The sequence below is a fragment of the Hypanus sabinus genome, chromosome 25 (genome assembly GCF_030144855.1).
Source record: "Hypanus sabinus isolate sHypSab1 chromosome 25, sHypSab1.hap1, whole genome shotgun sequence".
Classification (NCBI taxonomy): domain Eukaryota; kingdom Metazoa; phylum Chordata; class Chondrichthyes; order Myliobatiformes; family Dasyatidae; genus Hypanus; species Hypanus sabinus.
In genome coordinates, this window is record NC_082730.1 from 50,098,280 (window position 1) to 50,118,380 (window position 20,101).

Here is a 20,101-nt window from a genome sequence, read left to right on the forward strand (position 1 = left end):
TTGAACTTCTGACCTCTGTTTAATCCCAAATATGCCAGCAAACTGGGCAATTATGAGGGCAGGCATTGAAATAGCATGTGTCGGTCCGAATGGATGTAAAGAAAGGCACGCACTGATTACAAAATGTATCTATATAATGAGTACTGCATATTTTTGACATATAAAGAAGGTCATGAGGGAGGGAAAGCTAGGCTCGTGCTCGCGCCGTGTGGGCGGCGCGCTCCCGGAACGCTGACGTCAGCGGGGAGGCGGCGCCCGCCCGCCCGCCCGCTCGTGCCCGCGCCCGGACTTGGTGCAGGTAGTGATGGAGTTGCGGAGCGAGTTGCTGAAGTCCATTTGGTATGCGTTCACGGCGCTGGACGTGGAGAAGAGCGGCAAGGTGTCCAAATCCCAGCTGAAGGTAAGGAGCCGACGCCCCGACGGCACCGGCGGCTGGACGGGTCAGCCCACCGGACACTGCGAGTTCCAGCGCCGTGTTGGCAAGGAGCTGGTACTGAGGATGTGGCAGGCACATTTTAAAAGTATTCACCGGCTGAATTGGGCGCAACTTTGGTGTATGTTGAGTTTCCTCTACATAAAACAACGCACAGGCACGTTTCTGATGCTGTTTTAATGACAGGAAGTCTTGGCTTGTGCAACGAGTCCAAAAGGTAGAGAGGCTTCTGCTTTAACTTGTCGATGTGCCTTTTTTTTATTATTTTTTAAAATTTGTACTCTTAATTTACTGTCCAGCTGCTTCACCGTGGTTTTTGCTACAGTGGCTTGCTTTTCTGAAGTCATTTTGAGTTAGAACTGATCTAAGCTGATACTAACTTTAAACTTAAAACCGGAGCCTTTTCTTTTATATCTAAGCTTTAAAGGTTCTATTTAAGTTTGTCAATGCTACCAGACTTGCGTCTCTGAAAGACGCACACACAGGAAATATACAGAAATGCCAGGGCAGAAGTGGTTAGAGTTCTTGTGTAGCGGAGCAGCAACTGTGAGTCACAGATTTAAAAAAAAATAATATCTTGTAGTCGCTGCATCTTCTGCTGAATGTGCTTTATTTTCGTTTTCGTGAGCATGATCTTTACCGCGTTGCTTAAAAAGAACCAAAGCATCCAAGTTTAAAGTGATTGTTGGAAAGTGACAGCAGGAGATGAAAGCTGAAATGCAAAGAATTTTTTGTCAGTACTGTTGAAGAATATCCGTCTCCGACATTTTTATGTTCACATTATTGTATACTTGAGTAAAAAAGGGGGAAATACTGATTTTGTATGCGCGTTTGAGTTCCAGTGTCATTGTAACCGCGCTGAGTGCCCTTTGAAGAGCATTTACTAAAGCAGCTTGTCGCTTAAAAACAGGATAGTCAAAAGGAAGTGTGTTAACTTGGTGTACATGACATTCTCAATGGTTCAGATGAATATCTGCGTAATCAGTGACTGGTGGAACAGCCTGTGGGATAGTGTAGCGTACTCAGTAAAGAAACAGGCCATTTGGCCAGTCTAGTCTATGCTGACCCGATCTTCTGTCCATTTACCTGCACCAGGGACCATATGGCCCCAATCCCTGCCCATGAATGTACCTCTCTTAAATATTACAGTGAACCAGTCTCTCAGGCACCTCAAGGATGTGGACTTAGCCCACTGCTCTACTCTCTCTCTACCCCGATGACTGAGTGGTTAGGCACAGCTCAACTAGTTGATGATACAGCCTTTGTTGGCAGAATTTCAGATGATGATGAGGAGGCGTACAGGGGTGAAATAGACTGGCTGGTTGAATGGTGTCGAAACATTAACTTTGTACTAAGACCAGGCAACTGATATTGCCCTTCTTCAAGGGAGGACAGGAGGACACGCATGGGTCCTTATCAAGGGATCAGCAGTGGAAAGGGTGAGCAGCTTCAAGCTCCTGGGCGTCAACATCTCTGAAGGGCCCAACATGTCCACACGACAATAAGGAATGCACGACAGCTGCTACACTGCATTAGGAGTTTGAGATTTTGTATGTCACCAAAGTTAAGTGCAAATTTCTACAGGTGTGCAAGTTGAGCACCCCTTGTCTGAAATTCCAAAATGTGAAAACCTCCAAAATCCAAAATATTTTTTTAACACTGTCAAAATGGAAAATTCCACAAGGTGCTGTGAAAGTTCCCAGGTGATGTGCATGTTTCTGCACATTGCAGGCAGCTCTGTGAAGTGACCTCGTGTATAATGAACAGAGGTTAATGAAAAACTGCACAGAGAGAAAGGTGAAGATCTCGATTGTATATTGACAAAGTGGATTTATCAGTGTCGGAGTGAACCTGTGCCACTCATGAAACAAGCAAAAATCTATCAGGACGAACTGAATTCGAAGCTAATTGTGATTAATCAGCAGGCTGGTTGCAGAAATTTAAGAAAAGGCACAACATTAAAATTTTTAAAGATTTGTTGTGATAAAACACTTTCTGATCATGAAGCAGCAGCAAATTTGCCAAAAATCTAGCATGCAGAACAGCTGCATCAGTACATACATGTAATGAACATGTGAAGACAAAGACTGCTTACTGGTAGTATGTAAATTCAGAGTCAGTAATGCAGGTGATGCCAAACAACCACTGATTGTCAACCTGAGTGAACATCCTAGGTGGTGATAAATTGTCTTTAATATACACACTGTTGCTTCATGCACAAAATTATTAAAAATAGTCCATAAAACTACCCTCAGGGTTTATGTATAAGGTGTATATGTGATATAAATGGATTTTATATTTAGATTTGGGTCCCGTTCCCCAAGATATCTCATTATATAGATGCAAATGTTCCAAAATCTGGAAAAAAATTGTAAACACTTCTGCCCCCAAGCATTTTGCATGAGGGGTGCTCAACCTGTACTGTGGAGAGCATCGTAACTAGTTGCGTCACCAACAGAGTCACCAATTGCGTCTTCAATAGAGGCGCCACTGCACAGCATCGGCAAAAGCTTCTGAGAGTTGTAAACTCAGCCAGCTCCATCATGGGCACTAGCCTCCCCACTATCAAGGATATTTTCAAAAGGTGAAGCTGCAGGAAGGCAGCATCCATCATTAAGGACATGCCTCTGACTGTTACCATCAGAGAGGAGGTACAGGAGTCTGAAGACACACTGGATATTTCAGGAGCAGCTTCCCCTCTGCCATCAGATTTCTGAAACGTATGAGCATTATTTCACTTCTTGAACTACTCAGTTATATTTTATTACATAGTGATTTTTATGTGCTGCTGCGAACTAATGGCACAAAACCACACATTTCACGCCATGTTTCAGTGATGATAAACCTGATTCTGTGCATCTGCCACTTCTGCTGGAGGGATGAAAAAAAATACTGACTTTCATCAATTTTGTAGAAACTTCATGATTTGTATGTATCTATTGTCAGAAGTTTTAACTCTAGTTTGGTTTTGGCTAATCTCCATTCTAAACTGCAGTCAGAAAAGTAATATTCAGTTGCAAAATGGTTTATAAAGATGATACTGCATTGAGTTGTTCAGCAAAGCCTTTTTTCAAGTGAGCTACCGTAAAAGTGTGACATAAATGTAAAATGAGATGTCGTTTCATAAACTGTCCCTGAAATTGTGTTTATGATTGGATTCTGAGAACAAGGATCTGATCATTTAAGTTTGTTGGGCAGGATGCTGGTGAAGAAACTGAAAATAATTGCTTGTTCTTGTTTGTTGGGCAGGATGCTGGTGAAGAAACTGAAAATAATTGCTTGTTCTTGTGTGGTATTGGGAAATAGTTCACCAGGCCCCTGCTCTGCTAATTTGACCCGCCTAAATGAACCATCTCTGAAGAGCAGGCAGTGGAAGGCCCTCTTTCACACCTCTGAACTCTGAATATTACGTGACAATTCAAAAACAATTAAGTTCTTTTGAACTGCAGTAATTGTAATATAGCTATGTGCACAGCAAGGTCCCTCAAAGAAAAAAATGGGACAAAGAAATAGCTGTTTTCCTAATCTTGGTTGAGATTCTGTTCAGAAAAAGACACAAGAATTTTTAATGTCAATTTCAGAAATAAAGAGCCTCTCTTTGACTGATTCACAAAAAAGATGTCAGTACATCTGTCACTGAACTGCCAGCCTAGGTTATACTCTTATAAGTTATATATATATTTAAGTTTCGAGAGGAGGGTTTGAAAGCACAGATCTCTGACTCAGATTGCTAGCAGTCAGTAACAGTTGACTTGTAGCTAATGATTTGCATGAAATATCATTGAGACTAAGGCACTGGCCCAGTTCCGTCATCAGTAGTGAAGGGACTACCTTGGGAGATAGGACTGTCAACATTTAAGCAGCCTTAAAGCGTCCCTTTTTCCCTTTGAACTTTGCATCATTATCAAAGGATCGGAGACCAAAAAGTGAAGTCGGTGAACAAGTTGGGCAACGGAGATTGAAGATCTCTCACATTAGACTGGGAAATTACAAGGCCAGATTATAATCATTAACATCTTGCAAAAGACAAAATAAAGATTGATATATATGATGCGTTATTAGGTAAAAAGCTGAAAGAGAAATGAAAAATAAACTAAAAGGAAAGCAATAGCAATTTGATTTTTATCATGGAATAAATGACTACCCCACAGACGACAAATTATTTTTTCATACTGAGGGAAGTTGTTCAATAGTACTTATCACTTCAGAAAGCATTTTAAAAACTTGGTTATGTTTTATTTTTGCAGAAAATACTTAATGAATTATTGAAGGTCATCTCTAATTATTAAATTTCTGTCGAGTGAATGGCAGGCTGATCATTAAAGGCCTGTGGAATCCAAGGGGAAGTGGCAGGTTCAGGCAGTAGAAAGGAGCGAAAGGCAACGACTGACAGATGATTTTGTGACCAGAAGGCTGTTTCCTGTAAGATTCGGGTAACCCCAGCATTTGGCTAGCTATGCTTTATTGATGACTGGAAGAAAGGGGGAATGATAAGAAATGTCGTCAAATATTTAAAAATAGTGGTATGTGTAACAGGGTCGCAGAAAACTACAACCTTTCATCTGTAGCTTGAGTATTGTGTTCAGTTGAAAATGTGATTGCACAGGAGAGGGTGCAGGTGAGATTTATGAAGAGTTTGCATTGAGGAATAATTGGAAACATTGGAGTTGTTTTATTTGGGAAAGGGACTTCAGGTGCATAAACTGTTAATGGACTGGATGAATAAATGCAAAGGAAGTACTAAATCAAGGAACCATAGAAGTGTGACACCAGACTGTTCTAGCAGCCCTTATGATAAGCGCACTATCCACAAGATTTCACTCACTCCACACGTGACACTCAGTAGCAGCGGTTTGTGCTGCACTCAGTTCATTGCAGCAGCTTACCCAGACTGGCTTGACAGCTTCTTTCAAGCCCTCAATCTCGACCAGTTGGAAGCACAAGGCCAGCTAAAGCACATAAACCCCATCATCTGGAAGCTGAACTCTAAGCTACAGCCTGACTTGAAAATGTATCAACATTCATTCGCTGCAAGTGGGTCAAAATCCTGCATCTCCCTTCCTAATGGCATTTTGATAAAAAAAGTTGATGGCCTATGCTCTCTCGTGAGTTGAAAGGCAATTTCTCTCGTCTTTCTTTCTCTCTTTACTTCATCCCTCCCCCACCACCGCTTTCACCCATCACCTTGTTTCTTCCTCCCCTCCCCCCTCCTTCTTGCCTTCCTACTCCGACTCCATCTTTTCTCCAGTCCTGCTGAAGGGTCTCAGCCCAAAATGTTGACTCTGCTCTTTTCCATGGATGCTGCCTGGCCTGCTGAGTTTCTCCAGCATTTTGTGTGTCACCACCACCTTCTCAAGGACAGCTAGAGATGGGAAATGTAATGCTGACTTGGTCTGTGAAGCCCGTGTCCCTTGAATAATTTTTAAAAAATTGACAGAATAATTTTAGTCACCAAGAAGTGGTAGGGGTCTGGAATCTGCCATCTGTCGGAGGCATAAGTCCTCATCACATACTAACGGTATTTTAGATCCATACTTGAAGAGCTGTGGTGTCAGAGCTCTAGATAAATTGATGCGATTACTCTGGATACAGGAGCCTTGTGGTGTCAGGATTCTGGATAATTCACTGAGATTATTCTAAATACAGGAACCCTGTGTTGTTAGGACTATGGTAAATCACTGAGATTTACTCTAGATACAGAGGCCCTGTGGTGTCAGGAGTCTGGATAAATCACTGAGATTTACTCTAGACACAGGGGCCCTGTTGTGTCAGGACTCTGGATAAATCACTGAGATTTACTCTAGATCCAGGAGCTCTCTTGTGATTATGATGGACAACAGCAGAGAATCGCTGCCAGCAGTTGCAGAATTCTTTGTGTAACTGCTCAGTGTAAATGCCAGGCTTTGGTCAATAATAACAATTTTGATTTTTCATTTGAAGATTCCAGTTTACAATCCGTGTTGCGACCCGAACACACAAGAAATCAGCTGTTTTTCCAATGCAGTTTGAATGAGTTTCTGAGATAGCAAACACATTTTGTATTCTTAGTTGGATGTAATAACTAGAGAGAGTTCAAAAGAGGTTCATGAAAATGCTTCCAGGATTTAATGGCTTGTCATATGGAGAGTGTCTGGTGGCTCTGGGCCTGAATTCACTAGAAATCAGAAGAATGAGGGATGATCTCATTGAAACCTATCGAATGGTGAAAGGCCTTGATAGAGTGAATGTGGAGAGGATGTTTCCTATGTTGGGAGAGTCTGGGACCAGAGGACACAGCCTCAGAATTGGGGAGGGGGAGAATCCTTTTAGAATGGAGATGAGGAGGAATTTCTTTACCCAGAGGGTGGTGAATCTGTGGAATTCTTTGTGCGGAGGTCAGGCCTTTATGTATATTTAAAGCAGAGGCTGATAGATTCTTGATTGGTCAGGGCATGAAGGGATATGGGGAGAAGGGAGAAGATGGAGGCTGACAGGAAAATTGGATCAGCCATGATGAAATGGTGGAGCAGACTCAATGGGCCAAATGGCCTAATTCTGCTCCTATGTCTTATAGTCTGATATCAATGGCACTGTTCAAAGCAGAGCAGTAGTTATTCCTATGTTCTGGCCAATATTTATCTCTCAGATATTGGTGAAGGCTCATGGATGATAAAAAAAATGGGGGGCTATGCAAGAGAGAAGGGATAAACTGATATTAGAGTGGGTTAAGAGGTTGGCACAGAATTATGGGCCAAAGGCCCTGTACTGTGCTGGAATGTTCTGCGTTAAACTTATCTCTACAACAGATTATCTGATCAGTATCACGTTGTTACTTGTCAAACCTTACCATGCATGTTTGGCTCAGTGCATCCAATATTACAACAGTGACTGAACTTTTAAATCCTTCAGTCCAAGTGAAGTTCGTTGGGATTATCTGCGGTTATGAATTGTGATACATAAAGGCAAGTAATTTTTCTTGGTAACTTTTGAAAAGGCTAAGGAATGTAGCCAATAAAATGTTTTCTTCAGGGTTCCAGATCTGGAGCAGTGAAAGAGCTATTAGAATCCTCTCCAACTGCATCTAAGTTTCCTCAGTCCGGAGAGTGGTTTAATACACCTCAATGGATTTAGACCAATTTGGGAGATGGATAAGGGTCGAGTCATATCAGTGTAAGACTTGTACAGACAGGCTATGCAATAAAAGGATGGTGTATTGCTGTCAGAGATTGAACAGCTTCTCATTAATTCTGAAGATTCTAGGAGTAATCTAATTAATTCTCTTTTCATGTCATCTATAATCCCTCTAATCCATTAACAACAAATGGCTCCCTCCCTTTGATTCTTTTCCCAGTATTCCCTGGCAGATTTCTGGAGTTATAGTGTACACTGCACAGCCTGACTATCGCAGTTTCACGGGATCAGTAAAATTACAAACGTGAGTTCTTGTTGCCTCTGTCAAAGCAATTGCATGTTTTCTTATTATGGTTAGCTGTTTGCTGCTAAAAAAAATCTCAGCATGTGGCAGAGATTATTTCTGTCTGTCTATCACTTAAAATTGAGCAACCCCACCCGACAAGAATCCTTCCCTTAAATATGTAGCTGTTGACGTCTGGGTATGCTAATAGCTGGTAATTAATGTAAATGAGGATTTCAGACGACTTGGATGTGAGTGTAGGAGGTATGACTAGAAAGTTTGAGCATGACACAGAACCAGAGTCGTAGATCATGAAGGTTGTTTTGGGGTAAAGTAGGATATGGATCATTGAATTGTACAAGTGTGCGAGGGTGTAAAGTCAGAGAGGGGTAGGACATAGAGCACAAAGGAATGTTGACAAATAGAGGTTCAGTTCCATACTTGCCTGGAGGTGACATTCAGAAGGTGTGACGAAAGCATGGTATGCATTCCTTCGTGTTGCAACACAGAACATAACATTAATTATGCAACATGGGGTACTCAGCATTTCTGGTTGCCATGCGATTAGGAAGGATGGAGTGCAGAGGAGACTGACGGGTGTGGCTTGGATTGGAGGACTTTATGATGGGAGGAAAAGAACTAGTTGGGTTTTCCTTCCCTGAGAAGGAGTTAAACAGGTAGCCTGATGGTGCAAGATGACATCGTAAGGAGCACTGATGGTCAGACTCTTTCCCCATGGTAAGGATATCAAAAACAAGGTTCGAATGAGAGGAAGCAGTCTGGAAGGTGATTTGAGGGAAAGTTTTGTTTTTACAGTGCGTTTGATATCTGGTACGTCCTGCTAGGGGAAGTGCTGGAGGTAGGTACTGTCACTATGTATGAGTGGCATTTAGACAAGTACCTAAATGGGTAAGGGGTAAATGAAATGTGCTTAATACAAGCAAATGGGGATTAGTGTAGATGGGCAAAAAGATGGACCTGGTGAGCTGGAGTCCATTTCTGTGCTGATTCAGATTGTGTGTAATGGAGGTAATGATGTGAGCATGAGAAAGAATGTTGCACAGTTTGAGGAATGTACTGCCTGAACGATGTAAGACTTTAGTCATTCACAGCAGTGCATATTTTGCCAATTATTTTCCTGAAAATTCATTTTCATAACATCAGGTTAATAGGTGAGTAATCACTTGAGAATGTTATTATACAACTATTTCACCTTCAGATCAGATGCCATTAATTTAACGAATTCAAATAATCATGGAGAACAAAGTCAAATCAAACGAGGAAGATTAAGGGTTTACTATTTACTCCTTGCAAATGCAATTTGTACTAATTTTCTCATGCTTCCAGTAGAAGAATATTTATTGTTGTTCCAGTAGCAAGTTTTACTACTTCCCTGTTCATTAGTGCCACCGGATTGGTTTCCTTTCGGAGTTCATTAAACTGGCTATCTCACAACCAGTGCACATAGTCAGCTAGAATGAAGTAACGGTCTCCAGGCTAGTGCCATTTTCCTGTTGATCAACTGGCTTCTGTTTAGCTACTAGTCAATCACAGTTACGCAGGAGGAACGTAACATATTGCGGTTGCATAAATTGGCTTGAACTGCTGGAGTTGTCAATCTATCATTCCTGTAGTTTTGTGGAAGACTGTTGTGCATAAATTGGGGTGCTGCATTTCTTATGTTGATACAGTCATTACTGTTTAGGCTCTGTTGCATTTGGAGCTTGGTGAAATACATTATGCAACTGCAAGATTCCTTTGTCACCATGACATTGTGAGGATTATCAATAGTGGCCTTTCTTCTCGCACTTGCACCATTTCATCTTTTGTCTCGTGAAGTTTCAGTTGTCACCCTACTCCATTTATTGGATAGTGCTCAACAATGTCATTTGCAGTCAGGCCAACAGTTTCCATATTTATGCTGACTTTACTGAACTCTGTCTCAGTACTGCCTGGTCTTGAGCCTCCTCTCGAGCTGGAAGATTTTGTCCGATGTTCCAAATGGATATGGGGAAATCTCCTCTAACTAAGGACAGTGGGAAAATGAAGCTATTCTCTTTATCTGTCTTCACAGCTTCTATTCCCTAGCTACTGACTTCTTCAGTGGGAGGGGAGGGGACATCTAGTTGAGATGTCACCAAAGACCTGTAAAAATTGCAGTACCTTTCTTTCTTTTGTACGACAATCGCTTTGCAATGAACGCCATTAAATAATTTTCCTTTCTAACTTCCTGCCATGCCATTGGTTTTTATCAAGCTGGGTGTTCAAAGTCTAAAAACATCACTGTTTTCTAAATTATCGGCCATCGCGGTATCCTCTTGTCTAGTTGCTCAAGTGATCATTGACTTTTCAGAAATGGTTGTTCCTCAGTTTATGAAGGGGGTGTGTTCCTGGAAAGTATTTCATTTTCAAAATCTCTTGAAATAGACTGAATGAAGTGCATTATCTGTGGTTTTAGTATAACATATTTCATAACACAAATAGTTTGGTGAATCAATACATCATACTCAGCACAGTGGAAGTTTGTAAGTCTAAAACATTTGTAAATTATGGAATTATTGAAAAATATAGATTGAGTTTACATTTACACAGTTATGGATGTTACCCTTGGGTATAGTGCCTTGAACTTCTGTTTCTGAAGATCTCAAAATGCCAGAAGTGTCATTGAAACACTTAAGAGGTGTAGTCACTGTGGTGATGTAGCTAATATGCACAGAGCAAGTTCATGTAAATAGTCGTATTATGAAGGACTGTTTTGCACATTTGCTTGGAGGATAAACATCAGCCAAATGACAAGGAATTACTTTGTTACTCTTTGAAGTAATGCCATTTGTTCTGTGTCGCTGTTACCAGTGGTGATTAGATTTTAATAACAAAAGATAGTTTACCACTCTCGATCCTGTACTGATACTTTGTCATAAATTATTATGCTCAGACCTCTGGACTGGGCTTGTGCTACCTTCAGAGTCAAAAACCAAGTGACCCAGAGCTGAGATTTAATCAAAATAGTTCTATTTTCATTAGCTCAGCCTTGTGTAGTTTTAACCTCATGCACCAATGCATACCCATTCATGTGAGCCTGTATTAGTCTGTCTGGTGTGTAATTACACTTGAATGTTTCCTGTACTTATTGTTGAGAGGGTCACATTTTTAAAAACATTTTTATCATTCAATTCATTTGCTTTTTTAAAAAAATAAAAAAAGTTCTTTCTGGTGCCAAACTAAAAGTGCTTTAATTTTTAAAAACCTTTGGAGTACCAGGTTAATGTTTAAACGTTTTACCATATTTCTTCAATACTGGTGCATGGCGTGAGGAAGAGAGAGCTTTCAAACGTTTTCTCTTTGAAGAACCATTACATGTACCATTTCCATTCCAGGCAGCTCTTTCAAAGAGATGTAGATAAATTTCCTACTGAGTTTTGGGATATATTGTAATAACAATGAAACTGATCTGCAGCCAAATTTTTTCTTTACTTAATGAGAATGAAATTGGCTGAGTGAGGCAACAGAGTATCTCCTTCACAGAGAGTTTTGCCCAGTAGCAACCAGTTTCCAAGGTTGTCCTGGAACGTGAAACCTCAGTGAAACCTATTGGAGAACTGCAGGTCTTAAATTCCACTTGTATGAAGTTTCCTGGTGCCAGTGCAAAACTCTGTTTACTCCAGATGCCTAATAATAACAATTGGTCATTTGTGGGCTCCACTATTGTGAGCTTGAACACTCGTGAGTTTCCTACCCCAGGTCTACCCTGAAGTTTGCCAAAACAGGAGGTGTCGTTTTTTTTAAATTGCAGCTTTTCAGAGATCTAAAAATGTCAAAATATTATGGTTGAGTGTATAAGACTATAAGACATTGGAGCAGAATTAGGCCATTCAGCCCATGGAGTCTGTTCTGCCATTCCATCATGGGTGATCCCAGAACCCATTCAACTACATACACCTGCCTTCTCATCATAACCTTTGATGCCCTGTCCAATCAGGAAACTATCAACTTTAGCCTTAAATATACCCAAATGGTATGGCCTCCACCGCAGTCTGTGGCAGAGCATACCATAAATTTACTACTCTCTGGCTAAAATGTTCCTAATTACCTTTTTCCTAAAGGGTCACCCCTCAGTCTTGAGGCTGTGCCCTCTAGTTCTGGATACCCCCATCTTAAGAAACATCCTCACCACATCCACTTTATCTAGTCCTTTCAACAATCAGTAAGTTTAAATTAAATCCTCTGCCCCCCCCAACACATTCTTCTAAATTCCAGTGAGTGCAGGCTCAAAGCTGCCAAACACTCCTCATATGTTCGCCCCTTCATTCCCAGAATCATCCCTGTGAACCTCCTCTGGACTCTCCCCAATGACAACACATCCTTTCTGAGAAATACGGCCCAGAACTGTTGACAGTTCTCCAAGTGCGGCCTGACTAATGTCTGATAAAGGCTCAGCATTATCTCCGTATTTTTATATCCTCGTCCCCTCGAAATCAATGCCAACATTGCATTTGCCTTCTCACCCACAGACTCTACTTGTAAATTGACCTTCTGGGAGTATCGCATGAGGATTCCCAAGTCCCCTTGCACCTCTGGTGTTTGAATTTTTTCACCATTTACTTAACAGACTGCAGTTTTGCTGCTTTTACCAAAATGTATTATCATACATTTCCCGACTCTGTATTCCATCTCTCACTTTTTTGCCCATCCCTCCAATCTGTCTAAGTCCTTCTGCAATCACATTGCTTCCTCAGCACTACCTACCCCTCCACTTATCTTTGTATCATCTACAAACTTTGCCACAAAGCCATGAATTCCATTATCTAAATCACTGACAAACAATATGAAAAGTAACAATCCCCCGAGGAACACCACTAGTCACTGGCAGCCAACCAGAAAAGGCACCTTTTATTCCCACTTGCTGCCTCCTGCCTGTCAGCCATTCCTCTATCCATGCCAGTTTCTTTCCTGTAACACCACAGGATTTTATCTTGCTAAATGGCCTCATGTGGCCCTTATCAAATACCTTCTGAAAATCCAAGTAAATGACATCCGTTGCCTCTCCTTTGTCCACCCTGCTTGCTACTTCCTCGAAGAACTCCAACAGGTTTGTCAAGCAAATTTCCCTTTACTGAAACCATGCTGACTTTTATCATTAGACTCCAAGTATACCCTGAAACCTCATCCTGAATAATAGACTTCAACACTTTCCCAACCACTGAGGTTAGGCTAACTGGCCTATAATTTCCTTTCTTTTGTCTTCCATGCTTCTTAAAGAGTGAAATGACATTTGCAATTTTCCAGTCCTCCAGAACCTTGATTCAAGAATCTAGTGATTCTTGAAAGATCATGACTAATGCATTTGTTATCTCTTCAGCAACCTCTCTCAGGACTCTGGGACGTAGTCCATCTGGTCCAGGTGCCTTATTCACCTTAAGATATTTCAGTTTGCCTGGCACTTTTTCCTTGTAATAGCAATGGCATTCGTTCCTGCTCCCTGACACTCACGGACTGCTAGTGTCTTCCACAGTGAAGACTGATGCAAAGTACCCATTTCATTCATCCACCATTTCTTTGTCCCCCCCCCCCCCATTGCTACCTCACCAGCACCATTTTCCAGTGGACCAGTATGAACTTTCACCTCCCTTTTACTCTTTTTATAACTGAAAAAATTTCTAGTATCCTGCTTTGTTATTGGCTACTCTGTCCTATTTTATCTTTTGCCTTCTAATGGCTTCTTAGTTGCCTTTTGTTGGTTTTTAAAAACTGTCCCAATCATCCTCTATGTACTCCTGAAATGGAAAAGTCACAGAAAAGTAATTTATTATCTCTATCTTTGAATTACATGGATCCTTCAAATGATGGATTTTACATCAAACGTGACACTATGGAAATTCTCTGGCTATTTTGCTGATCGTCACTGTTGAATGTGATCTACTCTGCTCAAATTGGGCTCCAGTTATTTTGATCATTAAACTGAAAATGCACAGTCTCTAATCTCCACCCACCTCATGGCAAGTTTCTTCTGAGTATACAAACTGAAATTGTTACTCTTCGCCGACATCCACGAAATAGAAGAAAAACTCCAAAGATAGAACCCCAAAGCCCCGCATGTGCAAGCATCAACCCTCCCCACCTCCCCTCCCCACTTACTCCAGCCAAAGCATCAACCCTCAGCACCCACCTTGCAAGCAATAGCAAAGCCCCCAGAGGTCATCGTAACACTTCGACATCTCAGGCAGGTTCTCCCTCTCTCACTAGCTGGGGGGGGGAGGGGGGGGGAGACATTGCTGCTGCAACACAGGAGAGGGAGACTGACAGCTTGCAGTTCTGATGTTACAATCGGCAGCATTCCCTGGTTCGACCAGCAGAATATCACTCACCATTGTGTGTGTGTGAGAGAGAGAGAGATATTGAGATTGCTCGAGTGCAGGGACCTTCTTTTGACAGTAGCATACACCACCGACCTGCTGTCCTGGTGTTTCAATCTCCCACTGCGCTTCAGTCAGCGACACCAGTGGGGAATCGGGTCATCCGCAGGGCCACATCCCAAAGGCACAAGTCTCCCAGGCCGCACCTGGAGATACTGAAACACCAGGCCACTTGATGAGTTCCGAGAGCAAGAATCCTCCAGCCATGAAGAACTATAGTTTGAGCTGTGGCTGTAGGTCACAGACTCCAACAGGACCCCAGCCACCTTGAAAAGGGGAGGTCAGATGATGAAGAAATACATAACTAAATGATTGAGCATCCTGTAGAAAGATTTGTGCTATTTTTATTCAGCTTTCTACACATTGGATTAAGCACAGGAATCCTGCCTTTTAATTGTATTGAAAGAACATTGCTGACCATCCTAATACAGAAAATTGACAAAGGACAAGAGCATGATTTGCAAGGATTGCAGAATGTCACTATTGGATTTTTTTCTGTGTAATGTCACTGATTCCATTGCAGTGTTCATTGCTGATGTATTGCATGCTCCCACACAGCTGGTGTGGTCTGAAGCCAACCCTTAAAAGGGTGAATAAACAACGTGGGTTTATCTGCCAAGGATTGTTGATTTTATTGAGTGGATGGGGTGGGGGGAGGAGGGAGTGGGTGGAAATGTGCTCCTGGAGAACCAAAGGGACTTGGACAGGCTGGGATAGAATAGTCCCTGTAGGAGACTTGTTTATTCTACAAGGAGTTTACCACATCCCTTCAGGCCTACAGCCAGGCGCTATTGGCAGAAATGAATACTGTCTATGAACTCTGGTATGTTGGGGAAGTCGGCCATGTAGGATCAATGCTTGTGTACAAGTTGCCTGCTCTGTGGGCTAAGGGAAAAGTACTTCCCTTGCGTGTGGTGTTTGGATAAACTCTTAGTGGCCAACAGATTGAGAGAGAGAGTGAGGGCATCAGCAGCAGCCTTGATTCTAGGATGCTGATAGGTACTGCAACCTTACTGTTTCTGGACAAAGCTCCCTGGGCACATGAAGCAGTATTGGTGTTGCAGGAGAGATGAACTATCACAGGCAAAGGATGCAGTTTGAGTGCTCGCCCTGTGAATAGTATGGTTTCAGGGGAAAAAGTTGATTGTTCTGATGGTAAGAACAAACTTCAAACCAGTGAGATTGGAAAGCTCGACAGATAAATTCTTATTGCACTCCTGTTGACCTTATTTGGGGAAGTTCCCCACACACACACACACAAAAGGCCCTATGACAAGTGAAAATTCAAAGGTGGGGGAGAAACTTCTTCACAGGTGCTATCAGAAATTGCTGAACTCTGATTCAAGTTAACTGTCATTTCCACAGCTGTTTTCTCTTCGAAGTGTGCAAGCCAATTTCTCAATGACTATATAACAAAGAAATTAAACTGAGAAAAGGAGGACTACACATAGTAGTAATTGTCTTATCTAGACTATAAAATTTAATAATAAAGGAACCATGCATATACTCCCAGTTGCAACTTGACTAAGAGATGGGTGGCTTTGGAATATCTGCCTTGGCAGTTCACCCTGGAACAAGATATGCCAGGCATTCACTGTTTGTTGTCTGGAATACCAAATTAATGACTTCATCTGTTGTTGCCTAAATTGCACCTGACCTTGTTTAAGATTCAGAGGAGGCTTGGTTATCTCCCAGTTCATTAACTTACATGTTCCAGTAAATGCAATTTCATGGGGAGTGCGTGAACCAGTGTTGGACCAGTACTGAGAGAATGCCTGGACCAACATATACCATAAAAAGGCAATGTGTGTTCTCAATAGGGAAATGGGGGCTTTCAGTGCTCAGATTCTGCACTGACCCTCGACCATCCACTTTAACCCATCATTAATGCCAGCTTCTCCCCATTTTCGCATCAGTTCCTCACAGATTCTACCACTCAGCCACAGACAAGAGGCAAGTCACAGAAACTGCTGTAACGCATTTGGGATGTGGGAGGAAACCAGACCATCTGGGGAAGCCCATAGAATCACAGGGAGCATGTGTGAGCTCAAAGCAGACCACATCTGAGGTCGGGATTAAACTTAGTCTCTGGAGAAAGAGGCAGTGGTGCTAAGTGTTGTCACTACGTTGAAAAATTATTGTTAATAACAATTCAAGCAGTATAGAAAGATTTTGATCCTTTGACCTTTAGTTTTCACCTGGGCTACTTTACTATCTTGGACAATTGTGAATTGGACTATAAATGTAATGAACTGCTGCCTATTAACAATGTAATGAGAGTCTTAAGGTGGCCTTTTGATTTGGTTTCAAAGATATTTAAGAGTTTAAAGTTTAGTACACACTAGCAGGAGCTAAATAAGGCAGCTCGAATATGCAGTCAGCTTAAAGTAAAACAAAGTTGTTATTTTGCGACCTTTTTGCATTATCCCACAACACCCAGTCAGCGTATGGACTGGCTGATAAAGTTCAGGGGAAATGAAGTCATTACAGAGGACTTAATTTCAAGGGAGCATGTGGAATGGCTACCAGAATGCAAGAAATGTATTTAATTGGGTGTGAAATATACATTGGACAAATAAAAAAGGTACAGTAATGTCAATTTCCCCTTATTTTTGTCCACATCTTCTAGTTCTGTGGTCACAGGCCTTTTGAGGGAGCGATAGTTCACAAGGGTACAGAGGTGAGGAACGCTGGGATGGCCATAATAGAACGGTGACATGGTGTACAGACGAAGGAACTGCAATCATGCTGGCCAGCCACGAGAGTTATATTTGCTGCTTTGGATATAAGCCAGCAACGTGGTTACAAGTTCCAAACAACTGTAATCCAATGAAGTCGGCAGTTTTAGCATTTGTTCAATGGAACTCTATTGGTAGAAAACAGTAACATTCTATAAACTGTATTCCTACACACAACGAGACTCTGTAGATGCTGGAAAAGATTTCACACATGCAATGCTGGAGGAACTTGGCAAGTCAGAAAGCATCTACAGAGGGAAAAAGTTGCTGTCTCAGGCTGAGCCTTCTAATCAGGACTGATTCACAGATGCTGCCGAGTTCTTCTAGCATTCTGTGTGCATAGCTACAAATTGTATTCCCAGAGCTCATGCAGATTCTTGGGCAATACGAAAGCAAAGATAGGCTATGTTTTGACTGGACAGCAATTCACAGCTCTTTACAATCATGGCAACACTGATGCCTACAGTTGGATACAAGGCTCCCTTTTATGTTTGTCCATTTGTTGGCCAAAAACAATTCCTTGTGCCCTTAAGCCATTTGTGAACAAATTAGTCAAGAGCATAAAAATGTGCAGTACCTGGCAGAGTGCTTTCAATAAGCTCTTGTGCCATAAATTCCACTGCCAATTCTACTACCTCCAGAGTCAAAATGTGTTTTATATTAAGGCTTTGAGTCGCAATCCTCCCAGTTACACACTCTTAGTTTTCACTGCCAGCTTGATGTTATTTTGTACAGTAAAAGATTAATGGGAAAGTGGTAAAGGACAGAAACAAGAGGGACTGTTGTAACTTTTGTAAATTTAAGGTGGAGCAAAAATTCTGAAAGGAATATTTTAGAAAACATTTTCACAGGATCTGGGCAGCTTTATCTGAAAAGGCAGGGGAAGCAGATTCCATAAAAAACTTAAAATAACTAAAGAGAAGTTGTACAGGTATAATAGGAGGAGGATCTTGGAAAAATTAGAAGCTTGGAGACACGGGACTGCAAAGCATATGCAAAGGAAAATAAAATGTGATATTAAAGAAGATTGCACTTCAAGGGACCACCTTAATGTGACGACCCGATTGTCACCATTGTATAGATTTTGGGATTAAAAGTTTATTAATTTGAGTTGCACCTCAATCCAAAGCAGTTTGATTAGCCTCGGTAATCTTTGGAGCCGGTGATAGATGAGCAATTTCAAGTGATGCTGTAAGAGGTGCAATTTTTGATGCAGTGGGAATATTGATTTTGTAACCTTATCCATTCTTTTAGATGCTGAGGAACATTCAATTTAGGCCGGACAGTATCAAACAGAATATTAAGGAAATGAGAGGTTTTGGTGTACAAATCTAATGATCTAGGAATGTGGTGGTATTAATAAAGTGATTGAGAAGACATGTAGGGTTTATGTCTTAACTAGCTGAGATATAGAATATAAGAGCACTTTTGCCACGTTTAAGTGTCTAGATTGGCATGTGAATGACTAACACATGGAAGATTATGGTTTGTGGAAATTCTAAATTGTCCTCCAAGTTAACCTAGATGGGTACATTGTATATGTTTGACCAAGAGGTGACAGTTAGCAATGATGACATTCTTCATGTCAATAGCACAGGTATTGTGACTTGATAGATCTCATTGTCTTGAGGCTATTGATAGTTCTGGATAGGCAGTTTAAAAAAAAGTTTCATTATTTTGGCAGTGAAGAGTGAAACAAAGATAAATATGTTGATCAAAAAGTGAATGTACTGCTACAGTTGCCAGATTTATCAAGAGAAGGGACCTTGGATTGATTGGTCTCTTATTCATTACCACCTCTTGTTAATAGAGGTCCAGTCATGTGTGCCAGAAGTGGAAATGTGAGCAAGGCAGAAAAGCTGATTTGAATGCAAAGTGATCTTGAATGTGGTGAAATTTATTTTTCTTGAATTCCAGATTAGGGTACCATATGGAGCATTTTCAAGAACAAAACCTCATTGAAAATTTTTATTATTTCTCTTGGTTTATTTCTGATTGAAAGTTCCTTAGAGGGTGAACATCTCGATGCTGAAGCCCCCATAATGAAGGTGGCTGTTACAATATTGCATACCTGTATTATCAGTACAGCAGGGCAGAAAATGTGGAAACTGTGGATAACTGTGAGGTTATCCACTTTGGTGGCAAGAACAGGAAGGCAGATTACTGTCTGAATGGTGTCAAGTTAGGAAAAAGGAAGTACAATGAGATCTAGGTGTTCTTGTACATCAGTCACTGAAAGTAAGCATGCAGGTACAGCAGGCAGTGAAGAAAGCTAATGGCATGTTGGCCTTCATAACAAGGGGAGTTGAGTATAGGAGCAAAGAGGTCCTTCTGCAGTTGTACAGGGCCCTGGTGAGACCCCACCTGGAGTATTGTGTTCAGTTTTGCTCTCCAAATTTGAGGAAGGACATTCTTGCTATTGAGGGAGTGCAGTGTAGGTTCACAAGGTTAATTCCAGAGATGGCGGGAAAGATTGGAGCGACTGGGCTTGTATACACTGGAATTTAGAAGGATGAGAGGGGATCTGATTGAAACATATAACATTATTAAAGGATTGGACACGCTAGAGGCAGGAAACATGTTCCCGATGTTGGGGGAGTCCCGAACCTTAGAACGGAGGTAAGGAAAAACTTTTTCACCCAGAGAGTAGTGGATCTATGAGATGCTCTGCCTCAGAAGGCAGTGGAGGCCAATTCTCTGGATGCTTTCGAGAAAGTGTTAGATAGAGCTCTTAAAGATAGCGGAGTCGAGGGATATGGGGAGAAGGCAGGAATGGGGTACAGATTGTGGGTGATCAGCCATGATCAAATTGAATGGCGATGCTGGCTCGAAGGGCCAAATGGCCTACTCCTGTACCTGTTGTCTATTGTCTAAAGCCTTTACTTAGCTTTACATTCCCTGAGGTTTCTATGGTTCAAGGATGGTACACTCAGCAACAAAAGGATTTGGGTTCATGGTCTAGGCCAGGGGTCAGCAACCTTTACCACTGAAAGAGCCACTTGGACCCGTTTCCCACAGAAAAGAAAACACTGGGAGCCGCAAAACCCGTTTGACATTTAAAATGAAATAACACTGCATACAACGTTTTGTTTTGCCTTTATGCTATGTATAAACAAACTATAAT

At 41.5% G+C, this 20,101-nt stretch overlaps 1 protein-coding gene across 3 annotated transcripts in view; it reads left to right on the top strand.

The window, feature by feature from the left end:
- The first annotated feature begins 284 nt into the window (after positions 1-284).
- LOC132381227 (differentially expressed in FDCP 6 homolog) overlaps positions 285-20,101 on the top strand; it is a 180,286-nt gene continuing 160,469 nt past the window's right edge. For 2 of the 3 annotated variants that reach the window (XM_059950576.1, XM_059950577.1), the window contains exon 1: positions 285-400. In XM_059950576.1, the coding sequence (XP_059806559.1) occupies positions 305-400 (96 nt within the window). In that variant the 5' untranslated portion in view covers positions 285-304. The remainder of the gene's footprint in view (positions 401-20,101) is intronic. The other variant, XM_059950578.1, reaches the window with a different exon arrangement.